At 55.6% G+C, this 22,659-nt stretch overlaps 1 protein-coding gene across 1 annotated transcript; it reads right to left on the bottom strand.

The window, feature by feature from the left end:
- Positions 1-477: 477 nt before the first annotated feature.
- On the bottom strand, positions 478-22,403 carry PLXDC1 (plexin domain containing 1; the record flags this gene model as incomplete). The annotated part of the gene is made up of 14 exons (XM_082297294.1): positions 478-597; positions 3,663-3,826; positions 5,475-5,510; positions 8,135-8,270; positions 10,495-10,552; positions 12,554-12,635; positions 14,968-15,063; positions 16,335-16,434; positions 16,581-16,699; positions 16,964-17,086; positions 17,918-17,987; positions 18,211-18,354; positions 20,889-21,013; positions 22,349-22,403. The coding sequence occupies 14 exons, from the start codon at positions 22,401-22,403 to the stop codon at positions 478-480; spliced, it is 1,428 nt and encodes a 475-aa protein (XP_082153420.1).
- Positions 22,404-22,659: the final 256 nt, after the last annotated feature.

The raw sequence follows: 22,659 nt of genomic DNA, 5'->3' as shown, positions 1-22,659 counted from the left end.
GTGGGAGAGGAGCCCTGGATGCCCCTCCTGGGATTCCACGGGATCTGTTCCCACTTCCCAGCCGCTCCAGAGGCACCGGCACAACGTTCCTGAGCACCAGCGCCCCAAAAATCCTCTCTGCTGCTCCAGCAAATCCCTGTTTTGCCCACAGGGAGATTTCCCCACCATCCCTGCCCCTGTCCAGGCTCCAGCAAAAGGAGGGAAGAGGAACAACAACCAAAAAAATGCAGAAATCCCCAGGGAGCTGAAAAAGAACGGGCTGCGCTTTTTTTCCAGCCTGGTGCCGCTCCAGGTCCTGCCCACGAGGATCCAGACACACCCAGGCCGCCCTCATTCATCCCAAAAATCTCCTTTTGGGGTCTTCTCCCTCTCCTCGCCGCTCCTTTCCCGAGAGGGGACACACTTTGCAACGGGACGACGGAAGATTCCGGCACTCAGGGAGGCTGGGGATTCCTGGGGATTCCTCGGGAGAAGACCTCAGCACTGCTCGGCCTCCACGAATCCCTCCTTTTCCTGGCTGGCCGCTTCCACCTCGGCGTACGAAGCGTGGTTGGAGCGGTTCCGGAATTTCATGGCAGGCCAGCGGTGCGGCCTCCGCTGGGGATGGAAACAGAGGCACGTGAGGAGCTGGGATTGAGCCCTTCACCCCAATTCCTGCAGGGAAAGCGGGAAAAATGGGAAAAAACGGGTCCCGAGGCACAAAGGACGTCATCGGTGGGAGAGCTCGAGGTTTTGGTGATAAAAATGAGTTTTAAAATATCGTTTAATGCTTCAAATGCATCGATCCCACTGGGCTGAGCCACCAAATGGGGAGCAGGGGAGGGAATGGAGCTTCCAGTGAAATCAGCCTGGAAAAACTGGGATAATCTGTGCCTGGAGCAGCCAAGGAGGACCACGAGCATTGCCTGGAAGAGGCGGCTCCGCTCTTTGTGTCAGAGTAAGGACAAGCACTGCCCCTTCTCCTTGGGGGTGGATAAATCCCACCAGAATTTCGGGATCTGGATTGGGAGAGGCCTCAGAGATCGTCCTCTGCAGCTTCCCTCTGCACAGGGGGGGGAAGAAAAACACTCCAGGAAAAAGCCAGGCATGGATCAGGAGATGCTGAGGGTGGAGTGGAGGAAAAACACAGAAACACTCCAGGGAAAAGCCAGGGATGGATCAGGAGATGCCGAGGGCTGAATTCTGCTCAGCCCAGCAGCAGCTCCCGTGCCAGGATCCGTCCCACTCCTCCTTCCTCGGGATCCCACCCCTCTCCCCGCTCCAGATGGAGATCATCGGACCCCCTGTCACACCAGAAATTAAAACTCCTCCGTTTGCAGCTCTCGCCGTAAAAATGAGAAAAAACCCCACCAAAAAACCCCCACAAAAATGAGAAAAAACCCCACAAAAGCCCCAAACCAAACTGAAAAAAAAAAAAATTTAAAACCCCCAAACAAGCAAAAAAGTCTGGAAATTCCAATGCACAAAATCCCTCCAGGCCCATGGAGCAGGGGAAGAGGGTTTTGGGTCTGATCCGTGGGGTTGTTTTGCAGATGAATCCTGAATTCTGATGGCACAGAAGGAGGAAAAACCCCGAATCAAAGCCCTTCCTTGGGGTCGGGATGTGGGACCCCGATATCCGTCCAAAGCCACTCCAGGGGCTCGTCACGGACACGGGGAAATGAAACCAAAATCGGGGAAAAATAAAAATACTGAATTAGAAAAAATAGAACCAAAGATGAGAAAAAAATAGAATGGAAAATAGCAACACTGAAAATACTAAATTGGTAAAAATAAAGCCAAAATGAGAAAAAATAACAATATTAAATTAGAAAAAATAGCACCACACCAAAATGAGAAAAAATAAAAATACTGAAATAGCAAAAATAAATCCAAAATTAGAAGAAATAAAGCCAAAATTAGAAGAAATAAAAACATTAAATTAGAAAAAATAAAACCAAAATGAGAAGAAATAAAACCAAAATGAGAAGAAATAAAACCAGAATTAGAAAAAATAAAAATACTAAATTAGCAAAAAAAACCCCAGAATTAGAAGAAATAAAAATATTAAATTAGAAAAAATAGAACCAGAATTAGAAGAAATAAAAACATTAAATTAGCAAAAATAAAACCAAAATTAGCAACAATAAAAACACTAAATTACAAAAAATAAATCCAAAATTAGAAGAAATAGAACCAAAATTAGAAACAATAAAAACACTAAATTAGAAAAAATAAAACCAAAATGAGCAAAAAATAAAACCACTAAATTAGAAAAAATAAAGCCAAAATTAGAAGAAATAAAAATACTAAATTAGCAAAAATAGAACCAAAATGAGAAGAAATAAAACCAAAATGAGAAGAAATAAAAATATTAAATTAGCAAAAATAGAACCAGAATTAGAAGAAATAAAATTATTAAATTAGAAGAAATAAAACCAAAATTAGAAGAAATAAAAATACTAAATTAGCAAAAATAAAACCAGAATTAGAAAAAATAAAAACATTAAATTAGAAAAAAAAAACAAAATGAGAAGAAATAAAACCAAAATGAGAAGAAATAAAACCAGAATTAGAAAAAATAAAAATATTAAATTAGAAAAAAAACCCCAGAATTAGAAGAAATAAAAATATTAAATTAGAAAAAATAGAACCAAAATTAGAAACAATAAAAACACTAAATTAGCAAAAATAAAACCAAAATTAGCAAAAAATAAAACCACTAAATTAGAAAAAATAAAGCCAAAATTAGAAGAAATAAAAATACTAAATTAGAAGAAATATGAACAAAATTAGAAACAATAAAAACACTAAATTAGCAAAAATAGAACCAAAATTAGAAGAAATAAAACCAAAATCAGAAGAAATAAAAATACTAAATTAGCAAAAATAAAACGAGAATTAGAAGAAATAAAACCAAAATTAGCAAAAATAAATCCAAAATTAGAAAAAATAGAACCAAAATTAGAAAAAAAAAAATCCAAAATTAGTAGAAATAAAAACTCTAAATGAGCAAAAATAAAACCAAAATTAGCAACAATAAAAATACTAAATGAGCAAAAATAAAACCAAAATTAGAAACAATAAAAACACTAAATTAGCAAAAATAAAACCAAAATTAGCAACAATAAAAATACTAAATGAGCAAAAATAAAACCAAAATTAGAAACAATAAAAACACTAAATTAGCAAAAGTAAATCCAAAACTAGAAGAAATAAATCCAAAATCAGTAGAAATAAAAATACTAAATTAGGAAAAAATAAAACCAGAATTGGAAAAAATAAAAACACTAAATTAGCAAAAATAGAACCAAAATTAGCAACAATAAAACCACTAAATTAGCAAAAAGAAATCCAAAATTAGCAAAAAGAAATCCAAAATTAGAAGAAACAAAACCATTATCCACTAAAAATCACGTGAACGGGACGATTTTCACATTTCCCGCGGGCTCCGGGTGCTCCTCACGGATCCGAAATTCCCAAGAACCCGCTTGGATTTTCCCCCACGAGGGGAACCAGAGGCAGAAATAAAACCGTGAGGGAAGGAGAGGCCGAGCTCGGGGGGTGGGGAGAGCAGCAGGACCACGGAAAAGGACTGGGATGGGAACTTCCCAAAATTCCTGCCGCTCCCCGGTATCCTCCGGAAGACGAGGATTGGGGTGGGAAGCCAAAACCTCGCTCACCTCGATGAAGAAGAGGGCGGCGGTGGACGTGGGGTGGCCGCTGATGTAAATTCCGGCCAGGATGATCCCGGCCAGGAGCAGCACGGCCACGACGATGCCCACGATGGTGCCCGTGGGCATCGGGGCTCCGGAGCTCTGCGAAGGGAGGCTGCTGCTTCCCACACCTGGAAAACAGGATCCAGCTGAGCCCGGAGCGGCGCTGAGACCTCGGGATACAGAGGGTGCCGCCGGCTGTTCCCAAATGCGTTTAATATAAGTTCGCAATTTTGCATAAAGTTGCTTGCTGGGAGAGGGGTAACTTTAATAATAACCTTGCAAATGCTTAATGAGTTAAGTGTAAATGTTATTAGTGTTAGACTTATAATATTATAAAATTAAGTAGCCATTGAGTTGCTATTATTAGCTCACAGCCACGGCTGTGAAAAGTTCCGAGGTATAAATTTTTCTAACCACTTTGTTGTGATTCAGAAGCAGATAAGCGAGTTACATCAATTAACCACGCAATTACAAAAAGAAGATGGTCTCAGCTTAGAAAGATGGTTAAAGTTACTACGTTTAAAATCACGGCTGGTTTTATTTGTGTAGCATTTGATTATTGTGTAGGACTAATAATATTATTAATAATAGAGTGTTGCCCATGCCAGTGCTTGCAGAAGATAATGTACAAAGTCACTACATCTGTGACCCATCGAGTATTGCTTGTACAAAAAGAAAAAGGGGGAATTTGTTGCAAAATGATTAAAGGATCAGGGCCACGGATCATTGATAGAATTATGGGATTGATAAAAGAACTGTACAAGCGAGAGCCTGCAAGCAAAAGGCCTCTGTGAGAAAAACTCTGCAGGAGGAAAAATCCCTGTGTGAGAAACAGGCCTGGGAAACAAAAAGGGAGTTTCGAAGCGATGCAGCTGCGCTGGTAAGACCCGGAGGGAGGAGGGTGAACTCGGAATTCTTTTAATCATAACATGGCTGTAGAAGCTTGCCAATGTGAGTCCAATTATGTAGAAGCAGAAATGCGCTTTGATTAAGTTTTAAGCCACTTAAGAGTTAACGAGCTGGTATACTATATAAGCGCCTCTGCATTGCTAATAAACGGAGCTTGCTCTTATCAACCATATTGGTTTGGACTGCAATTCCTCCCCCCGCCAGAGTCCATGGACCCCTTTTTCCAACACAAATGGATCCCGGTTGGGGGAGGAAATTTGGCTAAAATTAGGAATATGGTGGATTTTGAAGGCTCTGGGGCTCCTCTCTGCCAGCTGAACTTCCCGGAGCTGCCCTCAGGGAATAGGGATTCACTCCTGCTTTGCAAGGGGATCTGACACCTGGGGAAGAGGGGTTGGAGCCTTCCAGAACCTCTGGAATTATGGCAGCACTTTGGGGCTGATGGAAAGACTGGGACTGAGCTGGGATTGCCGGGAAAAGGGAGGGAAAAGGCAGAGCTGGGCAGAGGATGCTTCATAGCTGGGTTTGACACTGGATTTTGTGTCCCAGCCGGAGAAATTCGAAGCAAAAAGAGACTTTGTGTCAGTGAAAATGTTGCAAATAACGGGAATTACGCGGAAGGAGAAAACTCCTCGAGCCGGCACAGCGGGAATGAGCAGGAAAAGCGGACAAAGAGCAGTAGGATAAACCAGATCATTCCCAGCTCTCTTTTCACTGCCTGGATTTGCTCTAATCGGGGTTTGGACAACAGGAACTGCACCCGGATCCCTCTGGGGTTCATCCCGGTGCCCAAGCACAGCTCCCGTGCACCCGAATCCAGGGAAACCTGGGTTCCCTTGGAGCAGAGGGAGGGGGTGAAGGCCTTACCCTCTCCTCCCGCAAACTGGTTGAGCTTCGTGTCGTCTGAAAAGGAGAAAACGCGGTGAAAAAATCAAGTCAGGAGCTCTCTGTGATATCCCTGTGTGTTTCCCACCCACTCCCATCCCTCTGGAACGGGATCTCTGGAGAGTTTGAAATCTCTGTGGACGAGGGAGGCACCTGGGAAGCCACAGTGACAGTGAGCGGGGTGTGGGTTGGGGATTTCCTTCACCGAGGTGGCACCTGGAGAACAAACACCCGAGGGACGGGGTCGTTCCCTGCTCCCGGTGCCAGGTTTGATCCGTACTGCGTGTCCTTGGAATTCGCGGCCAACACATCCCAAATAAACCCACGGGATGCTCGAAATCCACTTCTGTTCCTTGCCTCGCTCTGGAAGAACCAGGATCCATCAGGCAAGGCTTTGTCTCACCACAGGCTCCACAGCACCGCCCTCACAAGGGTGAAATCCTGATCCAGAATTCCCGGGACTTGGCTCGGCTCCCAAATCCTGATCCAGAATTCCTGGGGCTTGGCTCGGCTCCCAAATCCTGATCCAGAATTCCCGGGGCTTGGCTCCCATGTGCGCTGGCCACGGCAGCGGCACGTGGCCAGTGAGTCAGGCTGTGCACCAGCAGCTCCAGCAGCAGATCCAGGCAGGATGTGGATCCAAAAAAACGGGGCTGCCTGGGGAGGACACGGATCCAAGGATCTGGGATGGTGAGGAGGGTGCAGATCCATCAGTGTGGGCTGGCTGGGGAGGACACAGATCCAGGGATCTGTGCTGGTGGGAATGATGTGGATCCAGTGAGTTGGGCTGGTTGGAGAGGACACAGATCCAGGGATCTGGGCTGGCCAGGGAGAACACCATGGCCCAGGTCCCCTCCCTCGTGTAGCTGCTCCTCTGCTGTTCTCCAAAATCCTCCTCCGGGCGCAGCTGCCGTTCGTTCCCTTCCAAGATCCCAAATTAACTCCATGCCTGGCTGTGTCACACAAAGCCTCTCGCTCTGTTTTTTCCAAGAACCGGGCGATGGGCTGGAAAACAATCTCCGTGCTGCTGTTCCAAGTCTTCCCTTTAAGCGCTCCTTTCAAAGTCAGCCCTGGCAGGAAGGAGCTCCGTTCCCCCACCCAGCTCCTTCTACCGCTGAAGGACAATTACCAACGCTCCTTTCTATTTATCCTAATTAGCACTTTGCGGTAGAGACAATTAAGCAGCCAAATTGCGGCGCTCCCTGTGCCAGGATCGGCGGGGCCGGCCCCGTGGTGATGGGATTATGGAGCTTTAGGACTCGGGGGGATCTCCAGGGAAGCTCAGGGGGGTTTTGTGGAGCTGGAAGGAGCAGCATTCCCAAGGAGAGCGCGATCACCACGTTAATTCCAGGCTGAAGGTCCCAGCAGCCTTGAGCCCGTTGGAATCCCGAGCCCCTCTCTCCGGGATTAATCCCTTCAGGATCCTGTGGGTTCCCGCCCACCGTGGCTTGGTTGCTTTGCTGACCTTCACAAATGGGTAAAAAAGCTGGAAAAACTCTAAAACTCTTCCCACCGTGCCACATTCCCTCAGGTGGCACCTCTTGGCTGCCCTTCCCTCCCTTTTCCATCATCTGCTGTCCTCATCCTGCGCCAAGGATGGGGCTTGGAGTAACCTGGGATAGTGGGAGGTGTCCCTGCCCATGGGACTGGATGGCATTTAAGGTCCCTTCCAACCCAAACCATTCCATGATCCTGCTCCAAACCCATCTGCTCCTTGTATTTACTTGGATTTGGATTGGCTTTATGAGGCAGTGAAAGACCTGCCCAGGGATCGGGATTGGCATCAGGAATGGGGATCACTTGTCCAGGGATCGGGAGTGGGGGATCACCTTCCCAGGGATGAGGATCAGGGATCACCTGCCCAGGGATTGGGAATGGGGGATCACCTTCCCAGGGATGAGGATAAGGGATCGGGATCAGGGATGTGGGGTCACCTGCTCAGGGACAATCCCCAGTGATGGGGGAAGTCACCTGTCCAGGGATCAGAATAAAGGTGTGAGGGATCACCTGCCCCGAGATCAGGGATTTGGGGTCACCTGTCCAGGGATCAGAATCAGGGGTGAGGGTTCACCTGTCCCGGGATCGGGAATGGGGGATCACCTTCCCCGGGATCAGGATCAGGGGTGTGGGGTCACCTGCCCAGGGACAATCCTCAGGGATGGGGGAAGTCACCTGCCCTGGGGTCAGGAATTTGGGGTCACCTGTCCAGGGACAATCCCCAGGGATCAGGGGTCACCTGTCCAGGGATGAGAATCAGGGGTGAGGGATCACCTGTCCAGGGATCAGGGATTTGGGGTCATCTGTCCAGGGATCGGGATCAGGGATTGGGAGCCACCTTCTCAGGGGTCAGGGATATGGGGCCACCAGTCCAGGGACAATCCCCAGGGATCAGGGATTGGGAGTCACCTTCTCAGGGATCAGGGATTTGGGGTCACCTGTCCAGGGATCAGAATCAGGGGTGAGGGATCACCTGCCCCGGGATCAGGGATTGGGGGTCACCTTCTCAGGGATCAGGGATTTGGGGTCACCTGTCCAGGGATGAGAATCAGGGGTGAGGGATCACCTGCCCCGGGATCAAGGATTTGGGGTCACCACTCCAGGGACAATCCCCGGGGATCAGGGATCACCTGCTGGGCACCCACCCTCGGTGGTGAGGCTGTCGACGAAGAGCGAGGCCGTCGGGGAGGTGCCGTCCTGGGCCTGCGGTGACGCCGAGCTGTCCGGGGGTGCTGAGTAGCGGCCGCCTTCCGCTAAATCCTCGCAGGTCTTTGCATCCGGCTGATGAGAGAAAACAGGGAAGACGGAGCTGGTTTTCCCAGTTTCCCTCCAGCGGGAACGGCCGCGGGGCTGCGCTTCCCACGCGGGTGCAAAGGCTGGAGGGGAAGCGGGGGATGAGGGCCGGGAGTGAGGCAGAGGTTGGAGAAGAGGAGGCAAATTTGGGAAGGATTTCAGCAGGACAAGGGGCAATGAGCTGGCAAATCCCACAGGCTGAGCTTGGTGCACCTCTGGGTGACCCCACAAGGGTCCGGTGCCCCCACGTGGGTTCAGTGGCCTCTGGTTTATAGGAAATAAAGTGGAGTTTTCAGTTGGGAAAAAGGATAAACCCATTGAAAAAAAAACCACAAAGAAACCCCAAAAACCCCCCAAAAAACAAACCTCAAAAAACCCCAAAACCACCAAAAAGAAACCAAAAAAACACCAAAAACCCCCCCCAAAAAAAACCGCAAAAAAACCCCAAAACCCACCCAAAAAATCACCAAAATCCCCCCAAAAAACCCCAAAACCACCCAAAAAACCCAAAAACCACCAAAAAACCAAAAAAAAACCACCCCAAAATCCCCGCAAAAAAAAAACCAAATCCCCCCAAAATCACCAAAAAAAACCCAAAACCCCCCCAAAACCACTAAAAAAATCACAAAAAAGACCCCAAAGAAAGCCAAAAAAAAAAATCCCCAAAACCACAAAATCCCCCAAAACCTCCCAAAAAAACACCAAAAAAACCCAAAAAACCACCAAAAAACCCTCAAAAAGCACCAAAAAAGCCCCCCCAAAAAACCCCAAAAAGCCTAAAAAAACCCCCCAAAAGTCCCCCAAAACCATCAATAAAACCCAAAAAACCCCCAAAAACTCACCATAAAAGCCCCTCAAAACCCCGAAAAACAAACCAGAAAAAAAACCGACAAAAAAACCCCAAACAAATGAAGAAATCTGCAAACAAACCAAAAAACCCCATCAAAACCAAAGCAAACCAAACAAAACCACCCCCAAAAAACCAAAATAAAAAGAAAAAAAAACGTAAAAAAGGAAAGGAAAAATAAACAAAGAAGGGAAAAGGCCGGAGCAGAAGCTGATTTTTGGTCGGAGCCGATCCCTGCGAGGCGAAGGAAGGAGCTGCGGGATAATTCCGCTCCCGAGGACACCAACGGGACTCGCTCCCTCCTGCCTGGAGTGAGGAAAAGTCCCGCTCTGGGAGGAGGAGGAACAACGGGAAAAACGGGAATAAAGGGAGAGGAGAAGGGGTATCCAAAGGGAATCCAGGGATATCCGTAGGGAATCAAGGGGTGTTTAAGGGGAATAAACGACTCTTTGTGGGTGTATCCAGAGGGAATGAAGGGATATCCAAAGGTTATCTAAAAGGAATAAAGGGAAATCCCAAGGAACACCTAAAGGGAATAAAGGGATATCCCAAGGGAATAAAGGGAAATCCAGAGGGAATGAAGGGATATCCATAGGGGATAAAAGGATATCCAAAGGAAATAAAAGGATATCCAAGGGGAATAAAGGGATATCCCAAGGGAATAAAGGGATATCCAAAGGTTATCTAAAAGGAATAAAAGGAAACCCCAAGGAACACCTAAAGGGAATAAAGGGAAATCCAAAGGGAAGGAAGGGATATCCCAAGGGGAATAAAGGGATGTCCATAGGGAATAAAAGGATATCCAAAGGAAATAAAAGGATATCCAAGGGGATAAAAGGATATCCAAGGGGAATAAAGGGATATCCCAAGGGGAATAAAGGGATATCCAAAGGTTATCTAAAAGGAATAAAAGGAAACCCCAAGGAACACCTAAAGGGAATAAAGGGATATCCAGAGGGAATAAAGGGAAATCCAAAGGGAATAAAGGGATATCCAAGAGGAATAAAGGGATGTCCAGAGGGAATAAAGGGATATCCCAAGGGGAATAAAAGGATATCCAAAGGGAATAACGGGATATCCAAGGGGAATAAAGGGATATCCCAAAGAAGTATCTAAAGGGAATACAGGGTTTTCCAAGGGGTAAAAAGGGATACAAAGGGAATTCCAAAGGGAAACCCCAAGGAACACCTAAAGGGAATAAAGGGAAATCCCAAGGGAACACAGGGATATCCCAAGGGATGCTCAGTGGGATCCAGAACACCCTGGGTCACCCAGCATTCATTTTTTGAGCTGGGCCATGGATTTTCCCGTGGATCAGCCCCATTCCCGCCCTCCACAGGAGGGATTGGGATTCTCCGGGCTCACCTGGCCACAGCCGTAGGACAACCACTCCTCCCGGTACCGGTCGAAGCCGCTGGAGCACCTGTGGGGAGCAGCAGGGTTATCCCATGCCAGGTAACGAGGGTGGCAGTGCCTGTGACTCCTCAGCTCCCAAAAATCCCAAATCCTGCCCTGGCGGGTGCTGGGTGCGGATACTTGGAATAACAGAGCCTGGAAAGCCAAGATTTCATCCAGAGGTGTGGGGTTTCCCTACAGCTGTGCTGGAAGAGCCCCAACATTCCCCTTCCCAGAGGGGGAAAAGGGTCAAGAGCGCTTCTCCAAGGGAAAAGGAGAGGGGAAACCGGGAGAAATGCACGGGCTGAGCTCGAGTTTCCACTCCCCGGACTCGGTGCCAGGGCAAGGCCGCGAGCTCCACGAGGTTCTCTGGGCTCCTTCCAGCAACATCTGCACAGGAAAAACACTGCAGGAACTGCAGATGACATCAGGCGAAGGCCAGCCCGAGAATTCCCTGCAGGAACAGGGAACGGAGCAGCGCTCTGACCTTCGGAGAGGCTCGGGCAGGACTAAAACCCCAACCAGTTCAGGCAAACACCAATTCACCCAACCAGGAAAGGGAGAAACCACGAAGAAAACTTCAGCTCCTGCTGAGATCTTTGCTTAAAATCTCACTCCCGTCACGATTATGGGCTCAGGAGAGGCAAAAATATGGATTCCACTTTTTGGGAGAGAGCTCCGGGTTGGAATCGTGGAGTGGGGATACCAGCTCCAAGCCTGGAAGTTTTTTGGGAAGGATCAAGTTGGCTTTGCAGGACCTGGCTGGTCCAACCTGACAGCGGTTGTCCTGCTGCAGCTCAACATTCCCAGCCCATCCCTGCCATCTGGAATTCCCGTTTGGAACCTGAACTGTCCCCGGGGAACGCGGGGCTGGCGGCCGACACGGCACCAGTGACAGGAGCGAACACCAGCACCAGCAACTGGGGGTGCAAAAGGGGTTAAACTGCCAGAGAGCTGGGATTGATGGGATACTGGGAAAATTCCTCCCCGTGAGGGTGGCCAGGCCCTGGCACAGGATGCCCAGAGAAGCTGTGGCTGCCCCTGGATCCCTGGAAGTGCCCAAGGCTGGGTTGGACGGGGCTTGGAGCAGCCTGGGACAGTGGGAGGTGTGGGGTGACACTGGATGGGCTTTGAGGTCCCTTCCCACCCAACCCATTCCCTGATCTGATAAAATCCCACTTGCCCAGGCCCTGAACTCGGAACGAGCAGGACAAGGAAGGGTTTGAACAAAACCAGCTCCAGATGAACCTGCTGCACCCCAGGCTCGAGTTCTGCCACGTCTGGGCTCCCCAGAAGGAGAACGCCCCTTTCCCTGCTCCAGAGCCACCACTGAGCCGCTGGCACTGGCTCAGGGGGTGTCACAGGGACTCAGTGCTGCTTTAGGGTGGCTCAGGGGATGAGGAGGGGGGGCTGGGAGGTTCCCCCCGGGTTTCCACGGCGCAGGATTTGTGTTACTGGGTCCCCTCCCCTGCTGCCAGCTCTCAATAAATCCTTCAGCTCCATCTCATTAAAATCTGCTCTGCAAAACCCTGCCCAAGCTGGAGGAGAGCAGGGGCAGGGCCACGTCCTCCGTTCAACGCCCCACAAAAATCAGTCCCCCCACACCTTTGCTGGCTCCCATCCCTGACGAGGAGGGAGCGTCCCACACCCAGGAGCGTCCCTGACTCTGTCACCTCCCTGCTGGAGCCCTTCCAGGGGTGCCCCGCACTCCAAGCTGATCCCAGCCCGAGTCAGGACAAGTTTCCCCCGTTTTTAAGCTCCCTGACAAAAATCTGAGCCCTGCCTCAGGTCCCAGCTTGTTCCAGGACCAAAATCCCCAGGAAATGCATCCTTGGAGTGGCTTGTAAGCAGAGATCGGGTCACGGCCTAACCGTGACTGTGGGACCGAGAGCAGCACCTCAGCACCCCCAAAAAAGCACAAAAATGGGGAAATAATAAAAAAAACCTCAGAAATACTGACAGGGACACCAGCCCTGGCACCGCCCCAGCTCCAGAGGCATCGCCAGGGAAGGAAACTCCTGCCAGGTACCTCTGCAGAACGTGGCACCAGCTGCAGTTGAAGGTCAGCTCCGAGGTCACACACATTTCACAGCTCTGGTGCTGGAGACAGGCTGGAAAGGAGAGAGGAGGGAGGCTCCAGCCAGATGCCAACATCTGGAGGGGCACAGGGGAGCGGCTGCGGGGAGCCGGAGGCTTGGACAGCACCAGAGCACCGACCCCTGAGTGTCCAAGCAAAGCCCTGAGTGTCCAACCCAAACCCTGAGTGTCCAACCCAACCTCTGAGTGTCCAACCCAACCCCTGAGTGCCCAACCCAAACCCTGAGTGTCCAAGCAAAGTCCTGAGTGTCCAACCCAACCCCAGAGTGTCCAACCCAGCCCCTGAGTGTCCAAGCAAAGCCCTGAGTGTCCAACCCAAACCCTGAGTGTCCAACCCAAACCCTGAGTGTCCAACCCAACCCCTGACTGCCCAACCCAAACCCTGAGTGTCCAACCCAACCTCTGACTGTCCAACCCAACTCCTGAGTGTCCAACCCAACCCCTGAGTGTCCAACCCAACCCCTGAGTGTCCAAGCAAAGTCCTGAGTGTCCAACCCAACCTCTGAGTGCCCAACCCAACCCCTGAGTGTCCAACCCAACCCCTGAGTGTCCAACCCAACCCCTGAGTCTCCAAGCAAAGCCCTGACTGCCCAACCCAACCCCTGACTGCCCAACCTCTGAGTGTCCAACCCAGCCCCTGACTGCCCAACTCCTGACTGTCCAACCCAACCCCTGAGTGCCCAACCCAACCTCTGATTGCCCAACCCAACTCCTGAGTGTCCAACCCAACCCCTGAGTGCCCAACCCCAACCTCTCTGCCATGGTAAATAAAGGAAGCAGCTCCATCCCGGCAGGATGGGCTCCCAGCCCGCCTGTGAAGCTCCTCCCATTCCCTTTAGCTGGGAATTTAAACACAGCTGGGAATTTTTGCCATTGCCCGTTGTGCGGGGAGCGTTCATCACGGGGAAGGAGCTGAACCCTCCGGAGCTGTGTCCACTCCAAGGGGTTCTGCAGGAACTCTCACACAGCACCAACATTTTGTGTGCCCCTGGCTGGAAAAGGTGCCCAGGAAGGGCTTGGATGCTAAAAATTTCCAGGAATGGAGGAGTTTTAACCGGGCCCTGGATGGCAGAGCCGAGAGCGGGTCCGGTGCTGTGACATTGCTGGGGATGGAGGTGAAGTCACAGCCCCCATCCCACCTGGGACACCTGGGACAGCTCTCCCCAGTCCAGGCACTTCATCCCTGGGCTCCCTGTTCTGCCCCTGGCACCTGGGCAAGCTCCCCCACACCTGGGCTACCTGCCCAGGCTCTCCAGTGGCCTCCACTCCTCATCTCCTCTCCCATCCTGAGCTTCTCCCAAGGCAGGGAACAACCCCAGGCCTCTGCAGCAGGAGGCAGAGCCTAAATCCATCCCTTCTGACCCAAAAAAAAAGGCTAAAAATTGAACCCCCAGAGGAAAAAGCTGAGTCTGGCTCTCTGGAGCTCCTCTGCAGATACCGCTCCCAGCTTCCCGAGCTGCCAGGGGGTGGAAAAACAGGGAAAAAACAAACCTTCAGCAGGAAAAGGAAAAACCAGGATTCTCACAGGATGGTTATTTATGTTCTGCCTGCTGCTAAAATTGTCATCAAACACCCCGGGGAGAGCGTTTAGTGCAGCCCCCCGGGGTCTCCGTGGCAGATTTGCTCTCACCCCGTGTTTAGGGGCGGCTCTGCCTCGTGGACCCAGGTGCTAAAAACGGACCCGGTGGAGGCACCTCCCAGAAATCTCAGCCGGGTGTGGAGGCGCTGGACCCGGAGTGAAGCCGTGTCCAGCAAAATCGGCTGCAGCTCGTGGAGCGATGAAAACAACCCAAAAAATGGGAATTCGGGTGGGAAGAGCTGTCAGGGCAGGGAGTGAGGGGTGAGCAAGGCTGGGCAGGGGCAGCTCGGGGCACAGCTTGGGGCTGTGGCACAGTTTGGGGCTGTGGCACGTGTCCCCCAAGGCCATCGGGGCTGGAACCACCGTCCTTGTCCCTTCCTGGGGACCTCCGAGCAGAGGGAAGGGGAATTTCCTGCAGATCCTTTCCTTTATCAGCTCTTCCCTTGCTGCATCCCGGCCTCCTGCCTGAGCTGGGCTGGCGCCCACGTGGGATTTGGGATTTCTGTTGGCTGAGGTTGATTCCAAGCGGATCCAGCCAGGCAGGGTGGATGTGGGAGAGGTTCGGCGACAGCCAGGGATCGCAGGACAGGGGCGAGCTGCTCCGTGCTGACAGCAGCCCCTCCCTCCATCCCAAACACCAGGATATGGGCTGCATCACCCTCCCAGCACCCCCTGGACCTGCCCTGGCTGCCCCCTTGGGCTGGAAATCGGAGGCTGTTGTGGTTTCTGGGTGGAATTCCGGGTGGAAAAGGGGCTGTGGGACTCACTGGGCAGCGGGGTGAACTCCACGGCGGAGCGGCTGCTGATCCTGCTGGTGTCCAGCTCCACGCGGTGGTACTCGTAGATGGTCCGGCGCCGCGACTCTGCAGCAGAGCCTGGGCTTTAGGCCGGGCTCAAACCCCCCCTGCCAAGGGCTGGGACCCCCCCCCGGGGCTGGGGGAGCTGCCGAAAGGCAAAGGTGGCTCCAGGTGTGGGGGTCGTTCCCTTGGGGGCTGCAGGACGAGGGCCGGGAAGGGCTGGGGGGTGCCAGGGCACGGATTCCCCCTCCTGCTCTGCCAGGAGCAGCTCGGAGCTCGCCCTGTCCCTCTCCCCCGACCGGAGGCTCCGGGGATGGACGTGGTCCAGCCTTGCACCGCTCCAAAAAACTCCAAACAAACATTGCTCGGCTCTGACTCACGGGCCGGAGCCTCCGCGGAGCTCCCAGGGCTCCCGCGGCCGCTTCCTCCCCCAAAAAACTCCTCCTTCAATCCCCCTCCATCCCGGGGGCAGCGGGGTCTGTCCCAGGTTCAGGTCCGCTGGCACCGCGTTCATCCCCGCGGGAAATCCGCCCGCTCCTTCCAGCCCGGCAAGGCGAGGATGAGCAGGACGAGCGTCCTCCGCTCCTCTCCATCCCTCCAAGCCTCGTTTCTCCACCCCACCCGGGGCAGGGCTCGGGAATTCCGTGGGGATGGAGGGAGCAGCCCAAGGAGCCGCTGCGGGGCGGAACGGGAGGACCCGGCCGGGGCTCCGGCACAAACTGCGGCGAGCGGGGAATAAACCAGGGCCGGATGGCTCCAGAAATAACCGGGAAAAGCCGGGAGGGAGGAGCGGCGTTGGGCTCCGCGTGACTGGAGAGGCTGGAAGGGACTTTCTGGGGAGCCCTGCAGCTCAGGGGACACAGGGAATAAGCACGTGGATGTGGATGTGGAAATGCCCATATCCTGCTGGCACAGGGGCAGATCCCTGATAGGCATTGGAGCCCCAAACCCCTCATCCCTATGGGATTGGGGCACCCTGCACCCTCCGAGCCTCTGGTCCATCTGCAGCTTCCTTTGGAACCGAAGAAGAATTGGATTTCTCTCCTCGTCATCAGTTGGGATTTAGGGAAGAGCTCGGCTGCTCGTGGAGATTCTGGACTGGGCAGAGCCCCAGCCAGAGCATGAGGCCGAGGAATGGTCTTGGCCATGGGAAGATCCCAAAAAGGGATCCCAAAAAGGCTGCAGAGGGGACACGAGGGGCAGGCGAACCCCACCCACCTCCTCACACTCCCTGTGAATCCAAGCAGAGCATCCCCACGTCCTGAAACCCTCAAAGACGAGGATCCCTCACCTCTTCCGCCCCTCTCCCTGCGGGATCAGCTCCTCCAGGGACTCACCAGGCACATCGGGAGAAGGGTTGAGGACCATGAAGGCGTCGGAGAGCCCGGCCTTCACGGGGTGCTGGCTGGCGCTGATCTGCAGGACCGGCACCGGGATCTGCGCAGGGACAGGGGATGTGACGGATCCCAGCCCTGCCCCGGCTCCTGCCACTGCTGCCGAGGCCTCCAGGAATGTCCAACCCCCCTCCCAGGTCCATAGGGACCCCCGAGGGACCCTCCTGCCCCATCAGAGACCTTTCTCACCTCCTTGTAGCCGAAGACGATCCTCCCGCTGCTGTGCAGGGCGGCCTGGAAGGTGAAGCTGCCCATGTCCTCCTTGCCCTGGAGATAAACCTTGTCCCACTGCACCACAAACACCGTCCCTGGGGGTGACCAGAGCTGCTCAGTCCTTCCCTCTCCCCTCCTCTCACCAGCCTGACCCCTCCTCACCTGTCCCTGAGCCTCCACCTCATCCCCAGCCTCCAGCTGGGAGCCGAGCAGAACATCCCTGACCCCCTGAGCTGGGGCTGAACACCCCCAGACCCCCTCCCCACACCCCCCCAACCCATGTGGGAGCCCCAGAGAGCTGAGCTGGACCCGGCTGGGGGAGGAAGGACCCGAAGGGGGGTGGCTGGAGCAGGACTCACCATTGTCCAGGTACTGGACGGTGGAGTTGCGGGAGTAGCTGGGGTTGAAGTTGGCCATGAGGGGGGCGATGTATTGAGTGGCCGTGAGCATGCGGTGGATGACGTCCCCCATGAAGATAAAACCTGAGCGGGCAGAGGATGAAGCAGCACAAGCTCCCCCTCCTCACCCCTGCACCATCCCCACCTCCTCCCGGCCTCCCACCGCCCTGCCCTGCCTCACCCATCCCTTTTTTTACACCCTCCGGATTTCCTCCGAGCCTGTGGGACACCCCTGCATCCCCCCAGTCTCTGCAGGAGCAGAGAGGCACAGAGATTGCTCCTGACTCCCTGAGGAGGTTTGGGGTGCAGCGAGGAGGCTGGAAGGGCTGTACCCCATTCTCTGAGCTCCCTGAGGCTCAGGGATGTGGGCTGAGGTTAGAGCCAGCACCAGAGCCGTGTTCAGCTCCCCACTGCGGGCATCCCATCCCATCGCATGGATCCCATTGCATGGATCCCATTGCATGGATCCCATCCCATCGCATGGATCCCACTGCATGGATCCCATCGCATGGATCCCATCCCATGGATCCCATCCCATTGCATGGATCCCATTGCATGGATCCCATCCCATCGCATGGATCCCATCCCATGGATCCCATCCCATTGCATGGATCCCATTGCATGGATCCCATTGCATGGATCCCATTCCATTGCATGGATCCCATCCCATTGCATGGATCCCATTGCATGGATCCCATCCCATCACATGGATCCCATCCCATGGATCCCATCCCATCGCATGGATCCCATCCCATCGCATGGATCCCATTGCATGGATCCCATCTGATCCCATCCCATGGATCTCATCCCATCCCATCGATCCCATGGATCCCATGGATCCCATCCCATCAATCCCATCCCATGGATCCCATCGATCCCATCCCATCCCATGGATCCCATCCCACCCCGACTCACCGCCCGTCGCGATGGTGACCTGCCGCAGGAGGTGGCCATAGAAGGGGAAGTCAAAGGAGAGGACGATCCTCTGCAGGGGAGAGAGGAGGTGAGAACCACGCTCAACCCTCGGGAAAACACCAGCTGGGAACGTGGGGAGCCTGATCCGTGCTTGGAGGGGTGGCAGAGGGATGGGAGTGGGATTGCAGTGGAGTCCTGCAGGGTCCTTCATCCCCGGAGTGGGGCGGGGGGACACAAACACTTCCCAAGCCCTGGAACTTCCCAAGTCAGCCCTGGGGACACCCCGGGCTCACCGAGGCCTGCCGGTGCGTGTTGGAGAGGATCCCGTGGATCTTCACTTGGCTCCTGTTGGCCGCTGCCATGTCCACCCAGAGCCCCCGGCGCCGCGCGTCCCCCGGGCCGTAGATCCGCGACACGTAGTAGCTGTGGTTGTCCTCCTGCAGCCACAGGGAGGGACACGGGTGACAGGGAGTGGTGGAACAGGGTGACCCGCGGTGCTGGGACGGCGCTGAGCAGCCGGGAGGTGTTCCCAGCAAAAAAACAGGGATAAATCCAGGATGAATCCAGCGTGGTAACACCCGGCAGAGCCAGTGGGGGATGCTGGAGAAGGTGCCGGGAATTCCACGGGATGCTGAGGGCAGAGAGGCCGGGCTGAGCAGAGCCGTGAGTCACGAGAGGCCTCGCGCAGCACAGGCAGCATTCCAGGGAAGGAACAATCCCTCTCCAGGGCCGGGGGCTGGGAGGCACAGCCCAAGTGACCACTCGGAGCGGAGCAAACAAGCCCGGAGGAAATGATGAACCTTGGAAGGAGCAGTCGGGGAGGGCGGGGGGTGAGGATGGCGGGAGCAGGGATCGGGATGAGCTCCAGGGTGACACCCCCGGAGCGTGGAACAGGGCCTGGACCTGTGAGGGAGCAGCTCCTGCTTTGTTGTCACCCAGAGAGGGGACCCCAAATGTCCCCCCGAGCCACCAGCAGCACCCCCAGACCCCCTGAGCCCCCTCTCGCTGGTGAACCAGAGCATGGCCACAGTGCCAGCTCTGCCACGAGCCACCCCAGAGCGACCAGGGACCTGCCGAGGGACACACGGCCCTGGCCACGCCACCCCCACCGCGGGGAATGGACGGACGGACGGACAGACACACAGCTGGGAGCCATCTCTTGGCAAGGGAGGCCGCTTCGCAGCGAGCCGGGCTGGGGAGGGACGGGAAGCATCTTAATTTTCCCTGGGAAATTCTCCTCTGGTGCTCTGTGTCAGCGCCTGGCACACGGCCCCGCTCGCCGCTTGTCCCCATCTGCTGCGCGTCTGCTGCCCGGCCCCTCTGACCCCCAGCCCCCCTCTGACCTCCAGAACCCCCCTCTGACCCCCAGAACCTCCCTCTGATCCCCAAAACCCCATCTGACCCCCAAAACCTCTCTCTGACCCCCAAAACCCCTCTCTGACCCCCCAAACCCCTCTCTGACCCCTAGAATCCCCATCTGACCCCCAAAACCTCTCTCTGACCCCCAAAACCCCCCTGTCCCAGCCCCACTCCCTGCACACAAACTCCGGTGCCTGGAAGGAGCCATCAGCTCGGGATGGAATAAAACTCTGCTGGAAAAAAATCCCGTAATTTGTGGATTTTCCTGCTCCAGCAAAGTTTAGGGAAGTCATCAACCTTTCCCAGCTCTTCCCTACAGGAATTACAGCCCCTTTTCTTCGCGGGGGCTGATGCATCCCAGAGCCCTCCCTTCCCTATGGATGGGGAAACTGAGGCACGGGGAAGGCCGAGCTGTCAGCGGCTGCATCCCGGGATGCAGGGACAGGCCACTGCTGGGTGACAAATGACAAAACCTCCCGTGTCCTCTCATCCCCCCTGTGCTTTCCCGAAGTGCTCCCGACAATCCCGGGGGGAAGGAGCGGGGCTGGAGCGTGCAGGATGCGGCTGCCGCGCTCCTGAGCTCATCGCTGACTCACCGGGATGTTCCCATCCGTCACCTTGCCTTGGTTACCGCAGGAATTAGGAGAGGCGAGGTTTGGGACGCGGGAATAAGAGGGGCAGAGCTCAGGGAGGGATCAGAGCTTCACCCTTTGGGGTCTGAGCTGCCTCTCGCACCCCAAACTCGGGATATTTTGGGGGAAGAGAGGGAAAAAGCCCTCCAGGCCCTGCACTGGCACCCCCCGAGGCGGGATCCCACTTCTGGCAGGTGGGGCAGGGTGGGATGCACCTGTGACCTCGTCCGTGGCCCCAATCTCGGGGCAGCTCCCAAAACCTCAGGAAATTGCTGCCTCTCCCTCCAGGGAACCACGAGCACCGTCACACCCTCCCTGCGGTTCGCCAGCATCTCGGAGCGGTCACTGGTGGTTTTGGGCTGGTTCGGGGTATTTTTAAACACTTCCACATTGGGACTTTGCTGGTTCATGGCTCTTCTCCCTCCCCGATGGATGAGCTGGAGCAGAGTGGCAGCGGCCAAAAGGGCCACCAAAAACACCGGGACAAGTCGCCCTCCACCAAAAACCACCCGCGGCCACACATCCCCCACCCCGAGAGCCCCGGGAACTCCCCCGGCCGCCAAGGGACCCGCGGCCCCGCCACAAATAACCGGGAGCTAATTGAGGGCGGGTAATTAGGCACAGCCGGGCTGGGAGAGCCGAGGGAGGTGTCCCAGGAGGTGACACCGCCGCTCGTGGAGGTGACACGTGAAGAGAGGACCCCCCCCCGTTCCCACACAGCCCCCTCGGCACCGACACCAGGGGACAGTGGCCTTGTCCCCACGTGGCACCCGCACAGCGAAGCGTCCTGGCATTTCCAGCCCGGGGATGGCCCCGGCAGGGCTGCGGCGGCCGCAGAGATCGGAGCGATCCCAGGGCTGTAATTATCCTGTGGGATGTGGGATCCAGCCCCACACGCGGAACTGGAACCAGACTGGGAATAGCTCTGGCGTCGGGAGCGGATCCGAGCGGGGGGCGGGCGCAGGGGGTCCCCGACTCACCACGATGCGGGTCTCGTTGGCCGGCAGGGTGTCGATGGCCAGGCTGCCGCCCACCAGGTCCTGGCTGATGCGGGTACCCTCGGACGTGTCCCGACCCCTCCGTCCCTCGCTCCCGGGGGGGCGTCCTGAGGGGACACAGGGAGAGGTCAGTGCGGTCCTGGGGTCAGCCCTGTCCCCCAGCAACGCTTCTGACTCTGTGACACGAGTTTTGAGGGGTCTCGGCCTTGGTAAGCAGCGTCACCGCAGAGATGGAGGTGCGGGGAAGGGTCTCTCTGGGCCGGGGTGGCCGCAGGTGCAGGGACAGGTGACAGTGGCCCCGGCCAGGGGAGGACAGCTGGGAACAACCCCCACAAATGGCACCCCCCGCACGCACCAGCGCGACCCCGCCGAGGGGGAAGCTGCACCAGTGTGGCCGTGCCCTCGATGTCCCCAACCATCGGTCCCCAACCCAGGTCCGGGCGTCAGGGCAGGTTCCGAGCACCCGAAAGAAACGCGTCCCTCACCCCCTCCAGACGCATCTCCAGCCCCGTGGAGGGAGCGGAGGCCGGAAACACGGCTGGGGAGTGGGGGGGGGGGGGAGGATAAAAAAGCCATTTGGGACCAAATCTGCGGAGAATTGGGAGGTTTCTGGCAGCTCGGCGAGGGCGGAGGCGGTGGGGACGGCACGCGCTCGCCCACGGGCAGGGACACAGCCGGGACGTCTGTCCCCAGCCGGGGGCACAGCACAGCCCCGGGGGGGCCGCGGCTGCTCCCCCCCCCCTGCCCTTGGGAAGGGGGGTGCCACCGTCACCCCTGGGGAGCTGATTGCTAATTGCTGCCTAACGAGCTCCCGCGGCCATCCCGGGGCTGGGTTCTGTTCCCAGATCTCCGGGAGGGGAAACTGAGGCAGGGGGGAGCAGGGCTGGGCTGGACGTAGGGACAGAGAGGGGCTCTGTGCCCGGGGGTCACACTCGCCATCCCTGGGGGACACGGGGGGGCCCAGCCCTCGCCACTGCACTGGGAGAGCAGAGATCCCCCCCCAAAAGGCTCCCCAAAATCTCCCCGGGTGGCTGCATCCCCAGCCAGGACAGCGCCAGGCGTGCCATGGGGTGCCACGGGTGGGGGGACCCCCAGCAGGAGGGACACAGCCCCCCCTCTGTCCCAGCGCTGCCCAGCACAGATGGGGGGGTCCGGGCACCCCATCTCGGCTGTGGGGGTGCTGGGGCAGGGGGGAGCACGGGGAGGGGGGTGGGACCCCCACGGGCGGTCCCGCGGCGCGAGTGGGCGCAGTCGGGTGTGGGGTGCAGCGGACATGCACCTGCGGGCTCGGGGGGCACGGAGATACCCCAAAACACAGAGCTCGGGACCCCCGGACAGCCCCCCAGGGCAGGGCCGGGACCGCCCTGCACCCGGGACCCCCCTGCACCTCCAGTCCCGGCGTTCCCCCCGGAGCTCCCCCACCGCCCCCCCGGCCCCCCTACCTGCGCCCAGCGCCCCGCGGAGCAGGCAGAGCAGGAGGAGGCCCCCCCAGCGCATGGTGGGGGGCGGCGGCCCCGGCGGTGCTGGGGGTCGGGGGGCTCAGCGCCCCGCCATGGGCCGGGACCCCCGGGAGCCGCGCACCGAGCGGAGCCGGAGCCGGAGCCGGAGCCGGAGTCGGGCGGGGCCAGGGGCGGGGCCGGGGGTGGGGATGGATTGGGAAGGGTTGGGATGGGATGGGATGGGATGGGATGGGATGGGATGGGATGGGATGGGATGGGATGGGATGGGATGGGATGGGATGGGATGGGATGGG

Source organism: Coloeus monedula (genome assembly GCF_965178545.1).
Source record: "Coloeus monedula genome assembly, chromosome: 26".
Taxonomy (NCBI): Eukaryota; Metazoa; Chordata; class Aves; order Passeriformes; family Corvidae; genus Coloeus; species Coloeus monedula.
The sequence above is the reverse complement of the archived record's forward strand: the minus strand, read 5'-3'. Positions and strand labels throughout refer to the sequence as shown.